The sequence below is a fragment of the Berghia stephanieae genome, chromosome 5, assembly GCF_034508935.2.
Source record: "Berghia stephanieae isolate SIO BIC M18660-M18661 chromosome 5, UCSD_Bste_1.3, whole genome shotgun sequence".
In the NCBI taxonomy this organism is placed as follows: Eukaryota; Metazoa; Mollusca; class Gastropoda; order Nudibranchia; family Aeolidiidae; genus Berghia; species Berghia stephanieae.
Genome location: NC_088364.1, coordinates 29,241,412 through 29,266,249, shown reverse-complemented (window position 1 = coordinate 29,266,249; position 24,838 = coordinate 29,241,412). Strand labels below are relative to the sequence as shown.

At 36.1% G+C, this 24,838-nt stretch overlaps 2 protein-coding genes across 2 annotated transcripts in view; one reads left to right on the top strand and one right to left on the bottom strand.

The window, feature by feature from the left end:
- LOC144972720 (outer mitochondrial transmembrane helix translocase-like) overlaps positions 1-24,838 on the top strand; it is a 56,787-nt gene that overhangs the window by 20,786 nt on the left and 11,163 nt on the right. Inside the window, exons 3-4 of the mRNA XM_078914276.1 lie at positions 22,398-22,575; positions 23,786-23,854. Coding sequence (XP_078770402.1) covers positions 22,398-22,575; positions 23,786-23,854 — 247 coding nt within the window. The remainder of the gene's footprint in view (positions 1-22,397; positions 22,576-23,785; positions 23,855-24,838) is intronic.
- On the bottom strand, positions 8,699-12,678 carry LOC144974123 (microfibril-associated glycoprotein 4-like). The gene has a single exon (XM_078917020.1). It carries the CDS (start codon positions 12,280-12,282, stop codon positions 11,200-11,202), a length of 1,083 nt encoding a protein of 360 aa, XP_078773146.1. The 5' UTR covers positions 12,283-12,678; the 3' UTR covers positions 8,699-11,199.

Here is a 24,838-nt window from a genome sequence, read left to right as displayed (position 1 = left end):
TACCAGAAGTCACACAAACACTAAATAAATATTAGCCACGGTGATGAATTCATGCGGTAACATACACCCAACTGCTCAAATCTGCTTGTTTGTAGTAATTTAGTGTGAGTAAATCAAATCACATCTCTTGATAACCCTTCCATTTTTATGGATGTGTCCAAAACTTGAGTTTTGCCTTTTTCTTGATTGACCACGACCCGGAAACAAATAAAAAATAAGAACTACATGGAAATAATTTATTGTGTTTGAAATCACTGTTCAGATGTCATAATCTCATATTAATATCAGCCAGATGCACTCACGCACAAAAAAAGTAAAAGAAGCTATAGTTTTACTGGACAGGATGAGTCGGAAATTTCGACACTTAAAAGGATAAGATCAAAATAATCACCAAACTGCCTAAATTATACAAGATGAAAAACAAGCTATCGTTTAATTCAGGCAGAGCAATTCATTTTCAAACAGAAAGGGAGACATTGGTTTAGCTTAGAACTCTGGATACCTAATAAATTTATGTCATTCAAGTCACTACTGGCTTCAGGAAACTAACTAAAATTATGATAGCCAAGTAACTGCACCATCAGGGTTTATTTCTACAAACATAAATCAAATAGTCTTCGTCTTTTTTATTGTAGTTACATCGAATAACAACTGAAAACATTATTTCTTGGTGGCATTTGTAATACCCGATAATAATAGTGTTGCTTGTGACAATTTAAAATAGCGATGACACCAAAGCTTAACTTACCTTTTCTGCCTGGAGCCATGGTGGAAAGGCAAATGAAGGTGCTGAACTTCACAGACTGGTAAGAAGGGTTGATTAAAAATGCGAATCGCCATTTAACGAAACAAACTTCCGTTTGTTACACGCATATTGTGTTGCTTGTGACAAATGACACCAAAACCAATAAACCTCAATATCCACAAAACGGTATTTATTTACTCCAAGATTTGAGTTCAAAAGGGAAATATATGCTTTTTTTTTAATAACAGAACATTTTATAACCATTAAATATGAGCTTTTTAGTTTCGTGTCGAGTCTTGGTATTGTGCTGTGTTTGATGACACCAAAGGTCACAAGCAACACCAACTTTTAAAAAATCCTTTATGAATCTTTCTCAGATATGTAATATACTACAATTGCATTTATAAATAAGTTTTGACTTTATAATATTAATCAAATTTCAGTCATATGTGCTAAATCATCACATTTAATTTCTACATGATTTCTGAAAAGGTGATGCGTTGACCTCGTTTTAAGCACATGCCAAACTGCGTTCAAATTTCACTTTCAAGATGTATATTTCATATTATGTTGAACAGAGTATGTTGAGCTATCTCATATTGTCTCTTCTTCATATTATCAACTGATTACAAGCATCAGTCCAATGAAAACAGCCCATAATTAAGTAATAATTACATTTTCCTAACACAGGTATCAGACAGGCACCTGTTGACCTTGGCCCATATATATATATATATATATATATATATATATATATATATATATATATATATATATATATATATGTGTGTGTGTGTGTGTGTGTGTGTGTGTGTGTGTGTATAAGTATAAGCAAAGACAAATGGTGTAACGGTGTTGACGATAATGGAGATGACTATTATTTATCAAATGAATGCTTGCGATGGTAGCTTTAACTTGATACCTTTTATTTTTCCAACATATTTCTCCCAAAAAAAAAAAAAAAAAAACCACAACAGCGCGGGCATTATATGAAAGGAAAGAATCAATTTTAATGAGCATTAATATAGGGCAATATTCAATAAACGTGCTAAAAGCGCTTTTTGGTCCAACACCAACAGCAACGCTTAACATGTAGGACGATAGATGACGCCAATTAGGCAATATTACTTTTTTTTCCCGACATAGACAATTGCGTTAAGGGTCAGGTACTCGTTTTACACTTGAGCACGGTAAGAGAATGTGACTAAAAAGCCATAACCAAGGACTCAACTGTGCGCCGCTAAGAACGAAACTCAAAACCGATCAGGGCCTTCCGATCATGAGGCAAATGTCATACCACAAAACTTCACAGCCGCATCATCGCACTGACAACGATATTATTGACTTACATGTTTTACGACCTTCAATTTTTTAAAGCAAAATGATGATGCTCGTTGAAGATATTAAATTTGTTATTATTCCAATCAATGAGAGCGATCTATATTCATGTTTTCATCCAACCTAGTCATCGATCACATGATTTGTTGCTGTGCAAACAATTGGGCATTTCTCAATGTATCTAAACACGCTGCATTGTTTATGATAGTTGTAAACATACCAATGAGTCATGCTGAGCAAAATGATTAATTGTAACGTTGGATATTTCTCAAACTGAACACTTTTCACTATATGGGTCATTTTGAGCACAGTTTGCAAGTGACCACGGAAATGTAATACACATCATGCCCATTGCTATCTCTTGTGACACGGATCAGACAACGACCAACAAGTTTGTTTTGTTGTTTTTTGGGGTTTTGTTGTTTTGTTTGTTTTTTTTTTGGTCATCTCATCATCGAAAAATGACGCATTTTCCTTTGTTTAAAATATCGGAGAACAATCGACTCCTTCTTTCCTGCCGTTATAATGATGACCAATAATTTTTTCTTTTAGCTGAGGAAAAAAAATACAGGTCAGATAGAACAAGACCATATTATTATGTGATCAATCGTCTCAGTCCTGTATTCGGAGTGATTCTGCTCTACATGTCTGTAATTTACTCACAACAAACTCATGAAATATGCCAACAAACAGAACTACGGGAAACCGAAAACATTTAGACCGGGTCAAAAGATAGTATGCGCTTGGCTAAGAAGCTCATAACATTGCCATCCGGAAGTATAACGGACCAACACACAAAACTCTGTGTAACCATGAACTTTTTTAGTCGGGGTAATACAGTTTAGTGAGTATCACTCACAAACGCGGATGGCAAAATACAATAACAAAGGCTTGAGTGACGTCATCTTCGAACTATCTATATGAATGTTCAAACATTTATTTAATGAGAACTGATCATCCAAAGATGTTCTAAAAAAAAAAAAAAAAAAAAAAAAAACCTGTTTCACTTTTTTGGTAGGAGACTGAAAGAAATTTTAATTACAAGATAAAACGTTCACGTTCGGTTTCTGTTCTGTTATGTTCGGCAACTCAAAACGGGTGAGTTACACTCACTTTACTATGAAACAAAAACAAGAGAACGACTGAGAGGAAAGGTCAAATGGAGGGTAAGACGGACCGGAGAGGAAAATGAATGCACTCAGTTTGCCACCTATTAGGAGAGAGAAGATATGAAGTGAGTAGAAAAGTGCCAGAAGACAATAGAGAATAAAAAATTTTTTTTCGCGGCGGTGGTGGGGTTTGAACCTGCGACCTTATTGGTACGACAACTCCGCCTGGCAGGTGAGATCGTGGCTCTACCGTGTGAGCTATCCACGAACACAAAAATATTCGTTTCAAACCCAAAGTCATTTCTAGATCCCTCTCTCACCCACTTCTTGAGATCGCCGATTCGTTCACCACCATCGCGAAGTAATTTTGACCAGCAGTTAAGCCTAATAGCCAATATTCTCATCACAAACATATAACATAGAAACGATTGAGACATTGAGTATGCTCCGGTGTATGGGGTGAATTTTTAATTCAGAAAAGGGAGTGGAGCAGGCACTTATGTTGGTAACAACAAGATATGAAGTGAGTAGAAAAGTGCCAGAAGACAATAGAGAATAAAAAATTTTTTATTCTCTATTGTCTTCTGGCACTTTTCTACTCACTTCATATCTTGTTGTTACCAACATAAGTGCCTGCTCCACTCACTTTTCTGAATTAAAAATTCACCCCATACACCGGAGCATACTCAATGTCTCAATCGTTTCTATGTTATATGTTTGTGATGAGAATATTGGCTATTAGGCTTAACTGCTGGTCAAAATTACTTCGCGATGGTGGTGAACGAATCGGCGATCTCAAGAAGTGGGTGAGAGAGGGATCTAGAAATGACTTTGGGTTTGAAACGAATATTTTTGTGTTCGTGGATAGCTCACACGGTAGAGCCACGATCTCACCTGCCAGGCGGAGTTGTCGTACCAATAAGGTCGCAGGTTCAAACCCCACCACCGCCGCGAAAAAATTTTTTATTCTCTATTGTCTTCTGGCACTTTTCTACTCACTTCATATCTTGTTGTTACCAACATAAGTGCCTGCTCCACTCACTTTTCTGAATTAAAAATTCACCCCATACACCGGAGCATACTCAATGTCTCAATCGTTTCTATGTTATATGTTTGTGATGAGAATATTGGCTATTAGGCTTAACTGCTGGTCAAAATTACTTCGCGATGGTGGTGAACGAATCGGCGATCTCAAGAAGTGGGTGAGAGAGGGATCTAGAAATGACTTTGGGTTTGAAACGAATATTTTTGTGTTCGTGGATAGCTCACACGGTAGAGCCACGATCTCACCTGCCAGGCGGAGTTGTCGTACCAATAAGGTCGCAGGTTCAAACCCCACCACCGCCGCGAAAAAATTTTTTATTCTCTATTGTCTTCTGGCACTTTTCTACTCACTTCATATCTTGTTGTTACCAACATAAGTGCCTGCTCCACTCACTTTTCTGAATAGGAGAGAGAAGGTAGTGTAACTGATCGTAGCCATCGTTTACTTATAGATAGTTCGAAGATGACGTCACTCAGGTCTTTGTTATTGTTTTTTGCCATCCGCGTTTATGAGTAATGCTCACTGAACTGTATGAACCTGACTATAAACGTTCATGGATACACACAGTTTTGTGTTTTGGTCCGTTATACTCCCGGATGGCAATGTTATGAGCTTCTTAGCCAAGCGCATATTATCTATCGATAGAATGCGCTTGGCCAAGGAGTTCACAACATTGCCATCCGGAAGTTTAACGGACCAACACACAAACTCTGTGTAACCATGAACTTTTATAGTCTGGTTAATAGTTTAGTGAGAACAACTCACAAACGCGGATGGCAAAAACAATAACAAAGGCCTGAGTGACGTCATCTGCATACTATCTATAGCCGGACACTGACCAAAAAAATGACGTCAAAATGCCAGTCTTTGGCCACAAAAGAAAATAAATCGTGAGTTGTATTCAATAGTTCAACCAATGGGACCACTTGTTTCCATGAGCACTACTAACAACTCACTAGGCGGTGCAAAAGCCAAATAATAACGTCAAAATGCCAGTCTTTTTGGGTTTCAGTGTCAAGCTATAACTTAACGAAGGCTACGAACTGATCCATCCAGAGATGATACTCGATTCACATGATGGGTCATTGAGATGGAGCGAAATTGACGTCACTCTGGTCTTTGTGATTGTTTTTAGCCAGATATTTTTATGAGTAGTTCTCATTAAATTGTATCAATCTGACTATAAACGTTTAACGTTACGCATAGTTTTGAGTGTTGGTGCGTTAAATCCGGCTAGCGGATTGAAGTGAGTAAATATCTAAACGCTTATCATCAATACACGGGATATGGTGATGAAAGCTCTTGAGCTGCTTTATCCCGAACAGGTTTGCCAGATGGCCATAGTTCCTCGTGACCAATATTGACTCAAAAATTCACATGGCCAGACTCGAACACTGACCCCCTTGTAAAGCTCATCAGTTTTGATAACAAAAAAAATCGACGAGTCTGTAAAAAGAGGTTTTTGAAAAGAAAAAATAGTAAACATAGAATTTGATATAAGAAACATGATTCTACTCTGTGTAGACAAATTATTGGCCACGCACGTGTCCATCTGGCAGCCCTGATCCTGAGTAAGTTGGATTGTGATGCACGTGCGGTTCTGTAGTGCGAAATAAATGCTTTACTCGAGCAATACGTTTATTGATACCATGCACTCGGTTAAAAAGCTCATAACATCCGCCAGCCTCAAATAACGTACCAAAACAAAAAAACGTTTATTATCGTGATTAATATATGATATGCGCTTAGCTTAGAACCTAATAACATTGTCATCCGGATATATAACGATTCAAAAAAATTCAAAAGTTTATTTTTAGGCAATTGCCAATATAACTCATTCATACATTAATATAATATTTCCAATCAACAAATCAAGTAAGTAAAATCAATAATGAAGCAAAGCAATAATAATAAAAATATTAATAATAACAATAATGATATATAATAATAATAATAATAATAATAATAATAATAATAATAATAATAATAATAATAATAATAATAATAATAATAATAATAATAATAATACTAATAATAATAATAATAATAATACGAACAATAACAACAATAATAATGATGATTTGATAATAACCATAATAATAATAACTATAATGATGATGATAATGATGATGTAAATCATCTAAAGATTTAATTAATAGGTTGAGTTATAAATTAATAATTAACTAAAATCGTGAGACGAAAAAAAAAGAAGTCCTTGGTACAATTCAAGTAATTCACACTTTATGAATCAACATAGAATACGACATGACGATGCGGATTTTTTACACTGTACAATGAGATTTGTTTACATACGTTTTATATAGTCATAAAATATTCTTACAGCAAGAGTAATATTACTGCTGCTGCTGCTACTACTACTACTACTACTACTACTACTACTACTACTACTACTACTACTACTACTACTACTACTACTACTACTACTACTACTACTACTACTACTACTACTACTACTACTACTATACTACTACTACTACTACTACTACTACTACTACTACTACTACTACTACTACTACTACTACTGCTACTACTTCTACTACTACTACTACTACTACTACTACTACTACTACTACTACTACTACTACTACTACTACTGCTGCTGCTACCACCCCTACTATCACTACTACTACTACTACTACTACTACTACTACTACTACTACTACTACTACTACTACTACTACTACCACTAATAATAATACTAATGATAACAAAAATAACAATAATGATTAAAACAATATCATAAATAACAACAATAATAATAATGATAATAATAATGATGATAATAATAATAATAATCATCGTACACACAAACTGTGTAACATTGAACGTCTATAGTCTGATTAATAAAGTTTTGTGAGAATACGATTCAATAGTCTGATGTCACGCCGCCTGGCAACGGCGGTTATCTTGGCTCTGAACAAAGAAAATCATTACTTTTTATTTTTCATGCTGGCTAGTTTTCATATGCCTAGTGATCAGAATGTGTAAAAGTCAAAACATGATCAAATGTATGTGTGTTTTTTTCCTCTGGATACCCTTTATGAAGGCCGGAGAAATATTTCCTAAGGGCGTCCGCCATTGTTCCGATAGTTTAGATCCAGTGTTACTAAGTTACCATGTGTCATTAGGAAGGAAGTGACGCTACCACTATTGAATCCTATTACTCATAAACATGGATGGCAAAAAAACAATAACAAAGACCCCAACTTCGATCTATCTATACAATTTAAATTTAGTGAGAACTACTCATAAAAATGGCTGGCGAAAATCAATAATAGAGAGCTGTGTGACATCAATTTCGTTCTATCTATAGAAGGAACGAAATTGAGGCCACTCAGCTCTTTTTTTATTGTTTTTAGCCAGTCGTTTTTATGAGTAGTTCTTGCTATATTGTATCATTACGACTAAATATTTAAGGTTACACATCGTTTTGTGTGTTGCTACGACATATCCGACTGGCATATCTTTTGAGTATTTTACTAAGTGAAAATCCCGGCAACGAAAAATGGATTTTGCTTTTATTTATTTTTTCCAACATATGTTTACATTGACTCCAGATTCTTTACGGCCGTTATATTAAAGTTTCATTTTAGTTCAGGGAAGACGTCCGAGTCAGATATTACAAGTTCTAGATCATAGCATGCAGGACGTGGTAAAATCTCCCTGAATAATTTGAGCCGTTCTGTACGTACCCTTTGTCTTTTGGTCTGTATTGGAAGAACGGCCTTGTGATGCGAAATAACTACTGATTTACTTGTGATTAACAGGCCCCGATTTTTTTAAAGGTATCCTCGTATCAATCAATATTGGCAGTAGTGCTCGGCACCAAAATATCATTTCTACTACGTTTAATCTTTGACTCATGTCTTCCATATATCACAGTGAATGGTTAGCTGAGATTGGTTCGACTCGGGGACACGTTTCCAGTTCACTATCTGCATTTCTTCGTCATGTATAAATTCACGTATCAACATAATAAATTCATTTGCTAATAGCTGGAGCACCTTCACCTGATATGAATTCTGACACTGCGCTTTAATGGTAATGAATTTAAAAAAAAAAAAGAATACTTATGTATCTTATTTTGTCAACGTCGTGGCTCACACATCCGTGATATATAACACAATTTGTGTTAACAGTATGCCGATTAATAGGGAGGGGAGGGGAGGGGGGCATCGAGAGGTAAGCCAAATCTGAAACACATTATTTGAAGATGTGATAATGTTCGGATCAGAAGATACCAGTCAATGGGTAGGAGGACTTCTTTGTAAATCGTTAACACTGCAAATGTGGACTTGCTTTGGTAAATTTTTGTTTGAGAATGTTTTAACGTTTTCCTATGCTTTTTTAAAGGCTCCATACACGCACGGTTTTGATAGGCGTCCGAACCACGATCAGGCAAACCGGGGTGAAAACGCAATGTGTGTGGCCAAAACCTGGCCGATAAACCTAGGTACGGTCCATCGCTCGCAAAGCCCGCTTTGCTTAATATTTTTCGAGGCGATCGGCGATCGGGGGCGTGGCAGTATAAAAAATTGGACAATTATTTTCGGATTTTCGCTGTTTTGACGTCAGATTCATGATCAGCGTCGAATTTACAATAGGTTTGATACCAAGAACTATGTTTTTACTCCAAAAATTGATGAAATTAGAAATAAATTTTAATTAATATTGAGGCTATTTGGCCGACAGAACAGGGCCCCTCCCTGTTTTGTGATGGATCAAGTGGTATGAATCTCGCTTTCGGATCGGAAGGTTCAGGTTTCGAGACCCGCTCTGAGTGGTGCAGAGTTGAGTCCTTGGAAAATGCTCTTAACTCACATTCTCTCACCGTACTCAGGTGTGAAATGAGTACATGACCGTTCGTTGTCTTTGTTGGGAAAAAATGTCCCATCGCCTGACAGGCGTCATGTCTTGTCTTTCAAGTTTAATATTGCTGTTGCCTTGGGACCCCTTGTAAAGCGATTTGAGCACGTGGATATTGCGCCAAATAAATGCTGTGTTATTATTTTTTTAAATAATATTTTTATAAATGTTGCGCCAGGAAGAGGTAGATGGCAAAAGTTTCGTTCATACAAAATAAAAAATAGTTTTCATGATTTTCAATGTAATGATATAATAATATGCCAGTTCTTTTTTTTTTTTTTTTCCTCCTCACCCGTTGTCGCGACATGACGGTCGACCTTGACACAGACATTTGGGATTGGCAGATGCCAAAAAGCCTTGACTACGTGATGACAGGGGTGGGCATTGTAACCCTGAATTATAATCTACAAACAACGCGCCCCCCCAACTCCCCCCCCCCCCCCCTAAAAAAAAAAGAGCTGTGTGCGTGTGTGGGGTCGGCGGTCGTGTGGGGGGGGGGGGGGGTGCGAATGCGAGTATCCCGAGAATGTACCCGTTTAACCTGCCACGGGAAACATGTCGATTTGTTTTATAGATAATAATGACGATAAATAACAAATCTTTATTGTCCACAAAATGGAAAAATTTCCGTGGTCTACGTTGCTTTTAAACTTAAATCGGATTGTAAATGTATGGATGTTATGCGTATTGGAAAAATACTCACGACATCTCCATCGGGGTATAACATATTAACTCACAAAACTGCAACGCGAACGTTCATTGTCTGATTGATATAACTTAGTGATAAGTTAATTATAAAATGCTGTCTAAAAGCAATAACAACGGATTGACTAACGTCAAATTCATTCCTTCTATTGATGCTCTGTGTTAAATTAAAATACTCACAAAGTCCGCCAGCCAGAAATATCACTCCAGCCCAAAGATCTACATAGAACCTTGAACGTTATAGTCTGATATATTTTAATGAGAACTAATCATAAAGATGGGTGTCTAAAAACAATAACAATGAGATGAGTGGCGTCAATTTGGTTCCTTTTATAAATATCCAAGAACTTTACTCACTCCATCCGCTCTCTCCTCCTTCAATACATATGATTCTATTCTCTCATCACTTTTTTGTGCGGCTATGCATGTGATCTTGTGAAATGACACTCGCCTTTGGATCGGACGGTACTGGATTCGAGTCCCGCTCTGAGTGGCGCATAATTGAGTCCTTGGAAAAGGCTCTTTACTCGCATTCTCTCACCTTGTTCACTATTAAAATGAGTACCTCGCTGTTTACAGCGTCGTCTCTGTCGGGAAACAATTGCAATATCGCTTAACAGTCATGTCTCGTCTAACATGTTTTTATGCTGGCCAAAGACCCTTATAAAGTGATTTGAGCACCTTTATTGAATATAGTGGTATATATAGCGCAAGTAAATTTTTCTCTCTTTCTCTTTCTTTCTCTCCCTCTCTCTCTCTCTCTCTCTCTCTCTCTCTCGACATGTTAGATTATTATAGCTATTGCTACATATGATGCGAATATCTTGGACGGTTATTGATGCTATGAGTTTAGGTAAAATGCTCACAACATCCACCAGTCGGAAATAACGTACCGTCACACAAAACTACGAGTAACCTTGAACGTTAAAAGTCTGATTGATATAATTTAGTGAGAACTAATTACCAAAATGACTGCCTTAATACAATAACAAAGAGTGGAATAATGTCAATTTCGTTCCTTCAACAGTCTAATTGATATAATTTAGTGAGATGTAATCACTATTGTGCGCAAGACGAAAGATAGAATAACAGACAGTAACTGGGATCGTAGCCTCACTATTAATTAAACTTTATTTCTAATTTCACCAATTTTTGGAGTAAACACACAGTTCTTAGTATCAAACATATTGTAAATTTGACGCTGATCACGAATCCGACGTGAAAACAGCGAAAATCCGAAAAAAATTGTCCACTTTTTTATACTGCCACATCGCCGATCGCCTCAAAAAAATATCTCCCCGTATGTGGGCAAAAATCATCTGCGATAAACGCAGGGATCGGGTCACAGCGATAGGTCATCCGTCCCGCTATCAGCGGATGTCGGCGTCTATGGGGGGCTTTATTATGTACATCTGCGTGCGGACCTCGGATTCGTATTGTTTTATCACTTCCGGGTCCACTCCATCCACCCTCATTCTTTGTTGGACTGGAATAGAGTCCCAGACCTTCGGATTTTTTCCCAAAAAATTACATTTCGATGAGGTACAATTGTCAGGATCGTACCACCATCCTGACCCCACTTTCAAAGCACAGTTCTCGTTGCCAACTTCACTGTCTTTCGTTAAAAATGGTTTGTTCTTTAAAGGTCCGAAACAGTCTTCGAAAAGAGTGTTTTCAGTTCCAGGGCGGGTTCTCTCAAGTGTATATGTTCCGTCAAAGGTGAATGAGAAATTTTGAGACTCATCACCAACCTTAAAGTTCATGTATTTACGATAAGTTGACCCAACGGAAATGCTTAGCGTCATGGAGGTATAACCCGCCACTGACGCAGCGTGCCAACTGTCGAGGCCCATCCACATATTTCTACTATTCAGATAAAAACCTTTTCTGTATTCCTCCGAAGTGCGGTTGAATTCGCCTCCTTGATTAATGAATACCCTCAGGGCAGTCCATCCACTCGAGCCGATCAGACAGTAGACGAGGGTCGGTTTTACACGATCGGTTTGACCTTGTTTCAGTGCTAGATAGTACCTCCCTGACTTATAGCCATGTTTATATAAGTCTTTACAGTCGGATGGAAGTTCTAGACACCTTTCTCCGACCCAGCCTTTGACACAAGAGCACGTGGAGGCTTCTGGATTCCAAATTCCCCCATGAGCACATTTTTTGGACTTGTACTTGTGGTCGTCTTCCTGTTTTACACACCCAGAAATTGCATCACATTTAAAATGATGAAAACACGCCCCACGATTATTTGTGCTCGCTCCGACACATGCAGGATCTAACGCACACCTGAACACACATTTATTTATGGTTATGACTTCGCTTACAGTGACAGAACATTTTTGTTTAATTCTTTCATCTAAGTCACATAGCACACCAGCGTAAAACTTTTCCTCGATAACGCCAAACGTAAGATGTACAAATGATAATATTATCATATATATGAACATATTTCACCTGATAATGAAATCTTTTAAATTTATCATTAATTATTTTGGGGGTTTTAAATCCCCTAATTTGTATGGATTGAGTTCTATAAAATCCTATTGGGTCATTGGAGGAATATCATGTGTTGTGACGAAAAGATGAACATAGAAACAGTATTAAACTGAATTAAACTGTGCAAAAACAATGTACGTTTCTGTTATAAATCCGTTAGTACGAAAATAACAAACAATAAAACGGTCATAGAAGTGCACAAATGCATCGCAGAACTACGAAACGTATGAATGTATAAGTTCTGCCGGGTGTTTTTTTAAATTATTTAAACTGGACATCGATAGTTGAAATTAATATAGTTTTGATAAATCTTTCATTGATAATAATTCGTTGAATGTCGGTCGCTTCACGGCGTCCTACTCCTGTATGCTGTCGATACAAGTTAACGAATTTATAATTCTCTCTCTCTCTCTCTCTCTCTCTCTCTCTCTCTCTCTCTCTCTCTCTCTCTCTCTCTCTCTCTCTCTCTCTCTCTCTCTCTCTCTCTCTCTCTCTCACACACGCACACGCACACACACATTCATTGTGTGCGTGAGTTCTTTATATTAAACTTTGTTGGAAAACTAAATGACGGGTGTTTTAAGTTGCGAGAAATTTGAATTAATTATTGATAACTTATTTTTCCAATGCGACGAGCTGATTGAAAAGGGAGGAAACCAAAATATGACAAAACAACGCGTTATATGTAGGCTCGGTGAAAACCGGATAATCTAAATGCGGGCAAAACAAAAACAAAACTAGAAACACCTGGTAGTGTGTACGTACATGTTTTAACTTTGCTCTTTTTAGTTAAAGTGATTAAGCATGTGTATTGTATGCAGTTTAATCTCCTGGTTAAGAATTTTAAAAGAGGTAATCTTTCGTTTATCGGTTAAAAGACATACACCGATTTTAAAATTTCAATTACATCCTCTTCTTGTTTGGACCAATGGCCTTCCATTCATCAGTTTCGCTCGGTTGCTATTTGTTCACACGGGAAATAAAAAGAATGAACGCCTGACTAGTTTATTGAAAATTGATGGTTCCTCTGTGACATCTTGTTGCTATACCTGCCAACTATTAACGTGGATTTCTTTTCTTTTTTTATGTTTAGAACTATTGCCTTATAGTATAAGTCTCAGGTTATTCAATCAACATGCAAATCTGGAAATTGATTGTTCCCGTAGATGGTTCTCCGTTACCTCTTGTTCCTCTGCCTGTCAAGCTATTAACGTGGATGCGTTATTTTTTTTAAAATTTATTATATCCATATAGTATGCGTCTCAGGTTATTACATCAACAAACATTGCCCCCCCCCCCCTCACCCCCATGCCTTTACCAAAACAAAAAAAAAAAAGAAAAAAGAAGGAGCAATGGCTATCTGTTGATCTTCTTCTGTACATCTTGTCCATTACGTCGAGCCCTCCTTTTGTGGCATCGTATAAGCATACAAGATCTGGCTTTCTTTCCTCTATAATATATGGATCTAGATTATTCCAAGAGGCGTCGTGCTTAGGAGTACATTGTGTGTGTGTGTGTGTGTGTGTGTGTGTGTGTGTGCGTGTGTGTCTGTGTGTGTGATTGGACTTATATCCAACAAGAGTGAATTTTTTTTGAAGGCAACTATTGATTCTCCTTTTGATATACCCTGTCCTTGCTGGAACTTAGGGGGAAGAATTAAAAAAAAAACAAACTCACACTGTGCCCACCAGGGTGGTGTTTTGGAGAGCAGATGTGTTGTCGGTTCGAGGTCGGTGAAAAAAATTGTTCAGTGTTAGGTTTACTCCCATTTCAGAAATAGGGCTCGGTCAAACATTGGTTTCTGGGGACCTCCCTCCCCAAAGTTCAAGTTACGTATAAAAATTAAACATATGAACCCCATAATATTTAATAGGTTTAGATGGGATATGTTGAAGAAAGGGTCATAGTCCTTTCCACGGCTTAAGCGTCAATGATGAAAAGAGGTCCTTGGTCATATTCTCTCCGAGGTTTCCTTGGAATCAGCCCCAGATATTTCTCATCAATTTTTACTTCTTCATCATCTTATCATCACCATCATCATTGTCAGCATGACAAATTCTAAGATACAAGCCCTAAGATGGCCGTCCCTCAACGATGCAAGGCACTTATTGTCGCTTTGCCACAAGATTTCTGGTTTTTTTTATTCATGTCATTACCTGAAAGAAATGTTGACGAAACTTTTGAAAAAAAATGTGTTAATTAAAAAAAAAAAAGATTATTATGGTTGAAAGGCTAATGATAATGTTCAAACGAATACGTTTTTAATTACATTCTGGATTTCGATGAAATAGCTGTAATGAAACGTTGATTCCACATTCAATTGCGAGCATTGTCAAGGTGGAATAAAATGTAGTAGTGACAAGATACATCCCCAACGCAAAAAAAAGTTCGTTATACCACAATAAAAGTTTTCCTACTTCATCTAAGACCGCATTTGCAATTTTGGTCCATTTGTTTGTAATCTTGTCTCTTTGTGCAAAGTATCTCTATTATACGGTACTATAATATATAAAATCGAGTTCCTATCCATGTTAGGCTTGTCATGATTAATATATAATAGCACCCAACATTCGCCTCATATTTTTTAACAGTTCGGGATCAATCATGCCCACTTGCATTCTTTGATAGATAGGAATGCCATCCCAATCTTTTGGAGGCTTTCCAAGAAAGTTACATTTTGATTCAGTACAAATCTTACTATAAGGATCACGCCACCAGCTTGATCCTATTTTCATTGCGCAATTTTCGTTGTCCACATTGCTGTCTTCATTGTCCTTGATGGAAAATGGCTTGTTCTGTAGGGGCCCCAGACAGTCATTAAATAACGTGATTTCTTCACATAGGTCCTATTTTCGATGTAGCTAAAGTCAAACGTGATTGAGAAGTAATTTGATTCGTTACAAACTTTGAAATTATGGTAAATCCTATAACTGGTTCGGATGTTCATTGATGTCACAAGATGTGTGTATGTATATATATATATATATATATATATATATATATATATATATATATATATATATATATATATATATATATTGACCAATCCATAAGTTGTTTTGATCAACGAAGAATCCCTTTTTAAATTCCGCCCATGTTCTATTGAAATTGATTCCACCGAAGTTGGCCATAACAAGCACACTAGTCCAACCACTTCGAGATATCACACACAAAACTGGAATTGGTTTCACTCGGTCTGCGTTTCCCATTTTTATTAAAAGGTAGCACCTTACTGAGTAGTATCCACGTTGTGACAATTCCTCGCTAACGGATGGAGAAGTTGTAGACAATTTTTCCGACAAAGCCGTTCATACAGGAACAGGCTGAGACTTCCGGATTCCAAATCTCCCCATGTGCACAGTTTTTGGACCTGTATCTGTGATTGTCCTCCCGTTATGTACATGTAGAAATTGTGTCACACTTATAATGATGGAAACGATTTCCATAATCATCTGTACTTGCTCCAACGCATTTGGGGTTCAGGCTGCATTAAAATACACATGTATTCATTGTAAGAAGGAACCGTTTTTACTTAGTCTTTCCTCTATATTGCACAACAGACGGCATAATACTTTTCCGCGATCATGCTCATCGCAACGTGTAAAATTGTCCAAATAACAAGAGTGCTCAAAAATGCTAACCGGTCTTCTTTTATAGCTTGTACAGCTACAGCCATGCGCGAGAATAAATTTAAACAAGATGGAATTATATTTAGTTATTATTTTTTTCCTTTTGTGGAGATTTCTTGTGAAATAGCGATGTGTATTTTCGCGTTGAAATGTAAAGGGTGCAGTTTAAATTTAAGATATGGAATTAGCCGTTGGAAACAGCTAAAGTGGCCTAATATTGTTATCGGCGTATAGACAAAGATGTATTTTTTTCTTTTAGAAAGTCTTGAAAGACGCCCACTTAGTGTTTTACGAATGCAAGCAAACCGTTTTGTTTTATTTACTATACCCCTTGGCGTCAGCTGAATTGTAATGTTCTTTGATGTTTGTTGTTTTAAATTGAGCTTTTATACAGAGCAAAATCCACTCAACGTCTCTGGCCAACAGCAGCACTTAACATGTAGGGCGTGACATGACGCCTGTTAGGCGATATGATAATTTTTTTTTCGGACAGAGACAACGCTGTTAACGGCCATGTACTCATTTTACACATGAGTACGGTGAGAGAATGTGAGTATAGAGTCTTTTCCAAGGGCTCAACTATGCGCCGAGCGAGGCTCGAACCCAGGACCTTCCGATCCGAAAGTGAATGTCATACCATTGGACCACATAGCCGCACAAACTGATGCACGTACATCATCGTCCAAATCGGGATCGACATTTAAATTTTTAGAGTTCTAAATAAAAAGCCCCAAGTAAAAAACATTTACAGCTGGCACGATCGAGACTGTCCATGATGTACTACTGCAATACAAAATGTATAAGTTTCCGTTACACTTGGTTTCCAGTTAAATGAAAACATGTCCCGCTTCAAACCCGCAATTATTCAATTTTGATTTGCTGAAATCCATCAAAATCATATATTATTATTATCCTCATCATGATCATTGTCATCACCGTCATCACCACCACTACTCCACCACAACAGTATTAATCAGTGCTACCACCACTACCACGTTATCAGCATTTACTACGGCCACAATTACTTATTATATTATTATTATCACTTGATATTGGCATTCATTTTGCTTTTGTCAACGCACACACACACACAAACACACACACACACACACACGCACGCATGTACGCACGCACGCACGCACACAAATATAACCATGGGCTTGGTTGTTTTTGTACGAGCTATATTGTATGGGACATGCGCTATATAAATAAAATACATTATTATTATTATTATTATTATTATTATTATTATTATTATTATTATTATTATTATTATTATTATTATTATTATATTATTATTATTATTATTATTATTATATTATTATTATATTATTATTATTATTATTATTATTATTATTATTATTATTATTATTATTTTAAGGTGAATAAGTTTCAGAAATTATAGAGGAATAACATGGGCTGCTAAAGATGTTCATAAGAAGCCGAAAAAGTACATATTATTATTTTGTATCATATTAAATGATTTTTTAAGACTATGCCCCCAGAAAAAACTGACGCTTCACGCGCCCAGCCAAATGGATAGGACTTCTCGTCTGTTTTTTTAAATTTTCTTTGCTTGTTTTGTTGTTGTTGTTTTGTTTTGTTTTTTTGTTTTTGTTTTTTGTTTTTTTGGTTGTTTATTTTGGTTGTTTTTTTTTTTCTTTTGGGTTGGTTTTTTTCATTTTCACGATTATGTATTTAATATATAGGGTATATCTCCGGGAGGGGGGAGGGGAAAGGGGTGTTATATTACTAGTTAAATAGCATTTACTAGTCAGTAGATGCCATTATTATCGCGTTTAAGCTCAAGATCTGACTATGACATTGGCCAATAACAACATGCCAGCTCAATTGGATTCAGTGGTCTGATGTTACGCCGCCCGGCAACGGCGGCCATCTTGGTTCTAAACAAAGAAAATCATTACTTTTTATTCTTCATGCTGGCGAGAACTTTTCATATGCCTTGTGATCAGAATGTGTAAAAGTTAAAACATGATCAAATTTATTATGTTTTTTTTTTCTCTGGATACGCTTTTATGCTCGCAGGAGAAATATTTCATACGGGCGTCCGCCATTGTTCCGATAGTTTAGAGACAGTGTTTCCAAGTTACCATGTGTCATTAGGAAGGAAGTGACGTTACGACTGTTGAAGAGTATTGTGCTGTTGTCGGTATCGAGGTACAATTTATGATGTCTCGTGTTTTTAGAGGCAATAATAAATCGCACAATTGGAGTGTTTAAGTTTAAAGTAGAACAATAAACGATTGCAAGCCATACAATTCTTTTCAGCTCATTTTATGTAATTCCATTGTTATATTATAAAACATTTTGACAACCGATTAATAATAATAATCGTTATTGTCCAACATATGACAATTCATGTCAGATAAACAACAAAAAAGGTTAAGTTAAATTAACATGAAATGTGAATACTTTTTTTTGCCACGTTTAAATGTATAATTTAAAAATACAAAACTTATAAACTTAACTAGATTCTCCCTTTTGTTGACAATCATTGATTTTAAAGAATCAAAATGACACCTACATAATGTCGGCTTGGGGTAGCAGCTCATATTTAATTTAACCTTTTAGTCATCAAAGTCATCATTGTAACCCTGGAATGCCGTGCTGACATCTTAAATTTCGTTGAAATTCCTTAACGAATTAACTGCCGTTCTATGGATTACAAGATGAGCGTCATGTAGGGGTTTTCTAGCCAAATGTTTAAATACGTGTCGCTCCAGGGTACAGCAGTTAAATAGTTGATGCTTGACGTTTTCTAAAAGAGAGAAATCTCGTCCTTCAAATATCGTTCCATTAAAATGGCCCATGCCTTGTCAAAAACTCGTGTACCCGTACCTGAGATTTCGAAACCAATTATATAACTGAAACATAAAGTATTTAATACCTGTCAAAATACAATTGTCTTTTTCATCCTCCACAAGTATTCACTTTTCTTTACTTAGTGTTGTTTGGCCAGAATTCTATAATGATGTACCATAGAGTGGTCAATGAAAGTATGCAAACTTTTATATTAGATTCTTTAAAAACTACATAATATTATTTTCATTGTTGCCCCCCCCCCTCTCTCTCTCTCTCTCTCTCTCTCTCTCTCTCTCTCTCTCTCTCTCTCTCTCTCTCTCTCTCTCTATCTATCTCGCTCTCTCTCAATTTTTACTCTCCGTTTTACGTTGCCTGAAGGGATCCGAATGTTGTGAAGCGTGAAGGTAAATGTTGTTTTGGAGATAATATATTTCCGTCAGAAATACCAGCTAGGTCCTCATTGTTTTGGAATAAATTGTATGGCATGCAATCATAAAACGTTTATTGTTCTACTTTAAACTTAAACACTCCAATGCATTGGGAAGAGAAGAAACGAATGCTTTCTTTCATGTCGTGAGAGAATGAAAATCAATAAATACACAAATGAGACAAACAATGCCAGATATGTTGTTATTAAGACGAGAAATAAAGTTGAGAAAAAAACTGCGAACATCTTATTGATTTGCCAACCCAATACTTGTTTCAATCGCACGATTGTGTTAGAACTGGATGCCAAACATAATTTTATATTATTATGAAGACTTTTGGAGAGAAAAAAATTATCTAATATTGAAAAAGAAAAATATATCTTTTATGAATATTTAAAAGAATATTTTAAGGGCCATTTAGTGCGTGTTATTTATAAAGCGCGACAGCCTAGGACGTCCTATAGACATCATTATAATATTGATTCCAATCGATGCGACTTCAATACTTGAACTTTGAGCTTTTATATAGGGCAATATCCACTAAACGTGCTCATCAAAGCGCTTTACGCGGGGGTCCTTAGCGGTTTTACCATGTCTTTTTTCGGACAGAGGCAACGATGTTAACGTACTTCTTTTATACCTGAGTACGGTGAGTGAATGTGAGTAGAGAGCCTTTTCCAAGGACTTAACTATGCGCTGCCCGGGACTCGAACCCAGGACCTCCTGATCCGAAAGCCAGTGTCATATCACTAACTAGGCCACATAGCCGCACAATACGGCATTATGTGAGGGTAAACCAAATTAATGATATAAAGCGAAAGCGACCAAATTTTATTAAAAATCTTAGTCCTTGTTAGAAATAATAATGTCCATTTTCTTCAATAAAATATAAGGCTTTAACACCAGTCCATTTTTTAAAACTATTAATTCAACTTTTAGAATCTAAACCGCTCCGACTTTATACCGTTTTCAGGCGTTTGAGCACAAGTTGTTACTTTAGATATAATTGATCGATGTAGATTATTCGTGGAGAAAGGTTCAATGTATTTATCACCAAAAAAGAAAACCCCAAAAAAATTTTTTTATCAATTTGCTGTAAAGTGAGTTACAGAATAATGATTTTGTCGATTTCCTGCGCGAAGTTCGCACCTAATTCACCCGTTGTAATTTTGTTCATTAAGATCTCATCAAGGCGGCCAGCTCATCCATTTTTAAACTTTAGAACGAATCGGGATGACGTCACGCATATATCATCCACGGTTGCTTCCCTTGAAGTGAGACCACTGTAACTTTCCATCGCGTCGTTTACATTGGGAACTTCAATGGTTGTAGCCGAGTCAACACAAGGCGGTAAAAAGGCCGAGGATTTGTGCTGTCTATGGATGCAATGAGTCGTCCAAAAGGAAATAATTATATTTCTATGGGATTCCGTCCGTAAAATATATTGACGGACATTGTCCGGCAATAACGATGGACGATTATACACAGACGCATTTTTTGAAACTCCGCCCTTTTAAACATTTATTTATCCACATTCCAGAATATGGAAACTTTCGTAATGCACATAGAAATAAGTAAAGTTAATAAAATACAAATAAAAGTATAAAATTATCCAACAACAATAAATAGTACTATAATAATATATATATATATATATATATATATATATATATATATATATATATATATATATATATTACCAGATGTATATGTAATTAATGTTAATTATATCTAATTTCTAATTTCTAATGCACATCGCTCTCTAAAACAAAAAGCATACAGTGGTTTCAATCGCTTTCAGAGACAAGTCGAAATAAGTTATTTTGGGTAGCTATTCCCCCACCCCCAAGTGGTCCTAAACTTTGTTTGATGATTATACATAAATCAAAGGCAATTTCCAGCAAATGTTACATTTACATGCTAAGTAAAGTCTTCATGATTTGATAATATGGTCTAAATATTTTAATCAACACTTCAAGAACACCTGAACTTGAGCATTTATAAAGAGCAATGTCCACTAAACGTGCTCAACGCGCTATACAGGGGTCCGTAACCAACAGCAACACTTAACATGTAGAACGAGGCATGACGCCTTTTGGACTATATTGCACCTCTTTTCAGACAGAGACAATGCTGATACGATCGTGTACTCATTTTACATTAATTACGGTGAGAGAATATGACTAAAGAGTCTTTCTCAAGGACCCAGCTATGCGTCGCTAAGAGCGGGGCTCGACCTCAGGATCTTCCGACTCATACCACTAGACCACTTAGTCGCACTTGCATGAACTTATGTTAGGTGTACATTGAAATGGATATCAAGACATGCAGATCTGATGGAACATATCAATTTGATTTAACTTTGAAATTATAAATCACGTTTTCTTCTCCTCCACCTCCTCCTCCTCCTCCTCTTCTTCTTCTTCTTCTTCTTCTTCTTCTTCTTCTTCTTCTTCTTCTTCTTCTTCTTCTTCTTCTTCTTCTTCTTCTTTTTTTTTTTTTTTTTTCTTCAATGGTATAATTGTAAGGACAGGCTGATCTGAGCAATTGAAGTGTTGTCCCGAAAGTAATATTTAATATAGCACATTATTTGCGCGTATGTTATCTTCAAAGACTGTATGTCACTATCCGGCCACATGGATGCCTTATGTCTATTCATAGTTTCAGTTGATTGATACAGATCTACTAACTACAATAATAGCAACCGAGACTAAAATGAAAATATGGAAACATGAAACTTAGGGGCTCCTTCGGTATGTTGATGTTCAATGTCAAGTCGGTAAACATGGCATTGGAGAATTCATGGTGTAAGTTTAAATAAATTACACGATATTTCTGCCTGCTATATCAATTATACAAATACACAAAAAGTTTATAGTCTGAGAGATTTTAGTGAGAAGAAATCACCCAACTGAATATGGAAAGCTGCGAAAATCCGTGCCAAATTCTAATTGTATTTCATATAAACATTATGAGCGAGAGGATGTTCACCGACCTGACACGACCTAACATAGATACGCATCTTCTGCTATAAAAACCTTATTGCCACTTTAGAAGTTCCGTGTCTATAAATCGTTACGATACCAGTGACACATTACTTGGCTGGGCATTCAGATAGTCGTGATTTTTAAAATGTGTCATTGTCTTTATCTTTTTTTTTTCTTTCTTTCTTTTACTGTTTTCCAGCTTTCAGAATATGAACTTTGCGTGGCAGCCAACTTGTTGGACCCAAGATCTGTGAACATCACGTGGGATGACATTGGTGGACTAGATGGAATTGTTCAGGAGATCCAGGATTCCGTCATTTTGCCTTTTCAGAGGACAGAACTTTTCAAAAGCTCTAGTCTATTACAGCCTCCTAAAGGTAACATGAATATTTGATAGACTGCCTGAAGCTGAAAGATGTGATACTGAAGAATTTAAATCAATCAGGCGTGGAGCGTAATGGAATGAATGATTTTGACCTCTCTCAGAACTTTGTACTTGTTTTATGACCGACAGTTGAGTGATGCGTTCTCACTTTCAATCAGACTGAAACTTTTAAGTTTACACATAGTTTTGTGTGTTGCTATGGGTAGAATTTGTCAATATTTTTCTCAAATGAATACCATTCATAATGTCTCTTTTTCAAAAACCCTTTTTAATCCATTAACAGAAACTATGTCGATCAAAGTATAGATAGAATGCGCTTGGCCAAGGAGTTCACAACATTGCCATCCAGAAGTATAACGGACCAACACACAAACTCTGTGTAACCATGAACTTTTATAGTCTGGTTAATACAGTTTAGTGAGAACAACTCACAAACGCGGATGGCAAAAACAATAACAAAGGCCTGAGTGACGTCATCTGCATACTATCTATAGAACTGTTATACATATTGTTGTTATTATTAATGATGCTCTCCTTTCAAAATGGAATTGTTGTAGGAATCCTGTCTAATACTTGTCTGGGTTTTTTATATATTCATTTTGTTTTGTTCTGTTTTGTTTTGTATTTTCGTTTTATTGATTTTTTTTTTTTTTGTTTTATTGATTTTTTTTTTTTTTGAATCAGAATACAAGGAATCACTTAAAGCAAGATGCTAATACTTGAGCTTAATTTTTCGCACCCGAAAGTTACCGATCACCCATCGCTGCGTTGTGTGGCCTTGAGCAAGTCACCTCGTCCCAGCTCACTTTGCGGCGCTGCTCTGCGGCTGCGGGTTATTCCAGTTTTCCCTTGGAATAGACCCTAAAGAAACATTTCCCCATGGCGATGAAAAAAGAGATTTTATTTATTTTTAATAAATGAAAACGAAAAATGAATTTTAAATACAAAATAAATGCGTTGCATTTAAATAATGTTGAGGTTCCATCTTCATCGTCCAGCAGTGGGGTCACTATTGGTATTCACTTACTAGGAAAAAAAAACAAACCTATTTTAGAAAATAAGAATATGGAAGAAATTGGAGAAGATGGCTTGTCCCCCTTATTTTAAACTGAAATAAATGAATTTTAGAAATTTTGTGGGTCCATGACATTATAAATAGCAACATTTTTATAATGATTTAACATTGTATTATTGACATCTAGGTATTCTGTTGCATGGACCTCCAGGCTGTGGAAAAACTATGATTGCAAAGGCTACAGCCAAAGCAACAGGTAATTTTCTTAAGTCCACTTATGTAGTGTATTTTAACAAAATCCAATATTGGCTGCCCTCCTTTTTATTTTTACCTATGTTTGACAATGACAAGTGTATACATAATATCGTTTCACTTTTAAATTATTCTGAAGAATTTCATATTGTAGATAAACTTTTTACTGTAAACATTCTGATTGCATTAAAACTTCTAAATATACAGAATATTGAATTTTTAAATTCCTAACCATGGTGCTAATTTTCATATAAGGATTAAAACAATAAATTTCTCAAGCATTTAACCAGTTAACTGCCGTACTCTGGAAATACACGTATTTAAAAATTTGGCCATAAAACTCGACCTTCAAATATCGATTTTCAAGGCCCGAGATATGAGAGTTTTTGCCAAGACGAGGGTCATTTAAAATGATATATATTTGAAAGAAGAGTTTTCTGGCCAAATTTATAAATACCTGTCTTTTCAGAGTAAAGCAGTTAACTGACTCATGTGTTTACACATGTTTGGGATCCCCTGTTTATTTATGAAATTAGATTTTCTTCCAAAACAAAGAAAAGTTTTTTGTCATTTTACGGCAATACAGTCCATAGCTATTCGAGCCACTGTAGTAATAATGTCTGCCACTTACTTATAAAACTTATTTGTATCTATTTAATCAGAGTGAAAGGCTAGAGTTTAGTAGACTTGCTTAAAGAGGCTATTCAAATTTGATTTTATGAATTTATATATTGATATCAGATGTAACCATTAGTGCATTGAAATTTAATGTCGTGGATGTTGATATCACACATGACCATTAGTGTATTCAAATTTATCAATATATTGGTAACCATGAGTGCACACAAATTTGATATGAATTTTTGATTTGGCTATTTTTAACAGTCGGTTTGATTTTTTTAAAAGACACACAGATGCTTTGGGTCGAGACTATAATCAATTTTATCATTATTTAATTTCCTTCCTTGATGGCTTTTGAACAGTATGA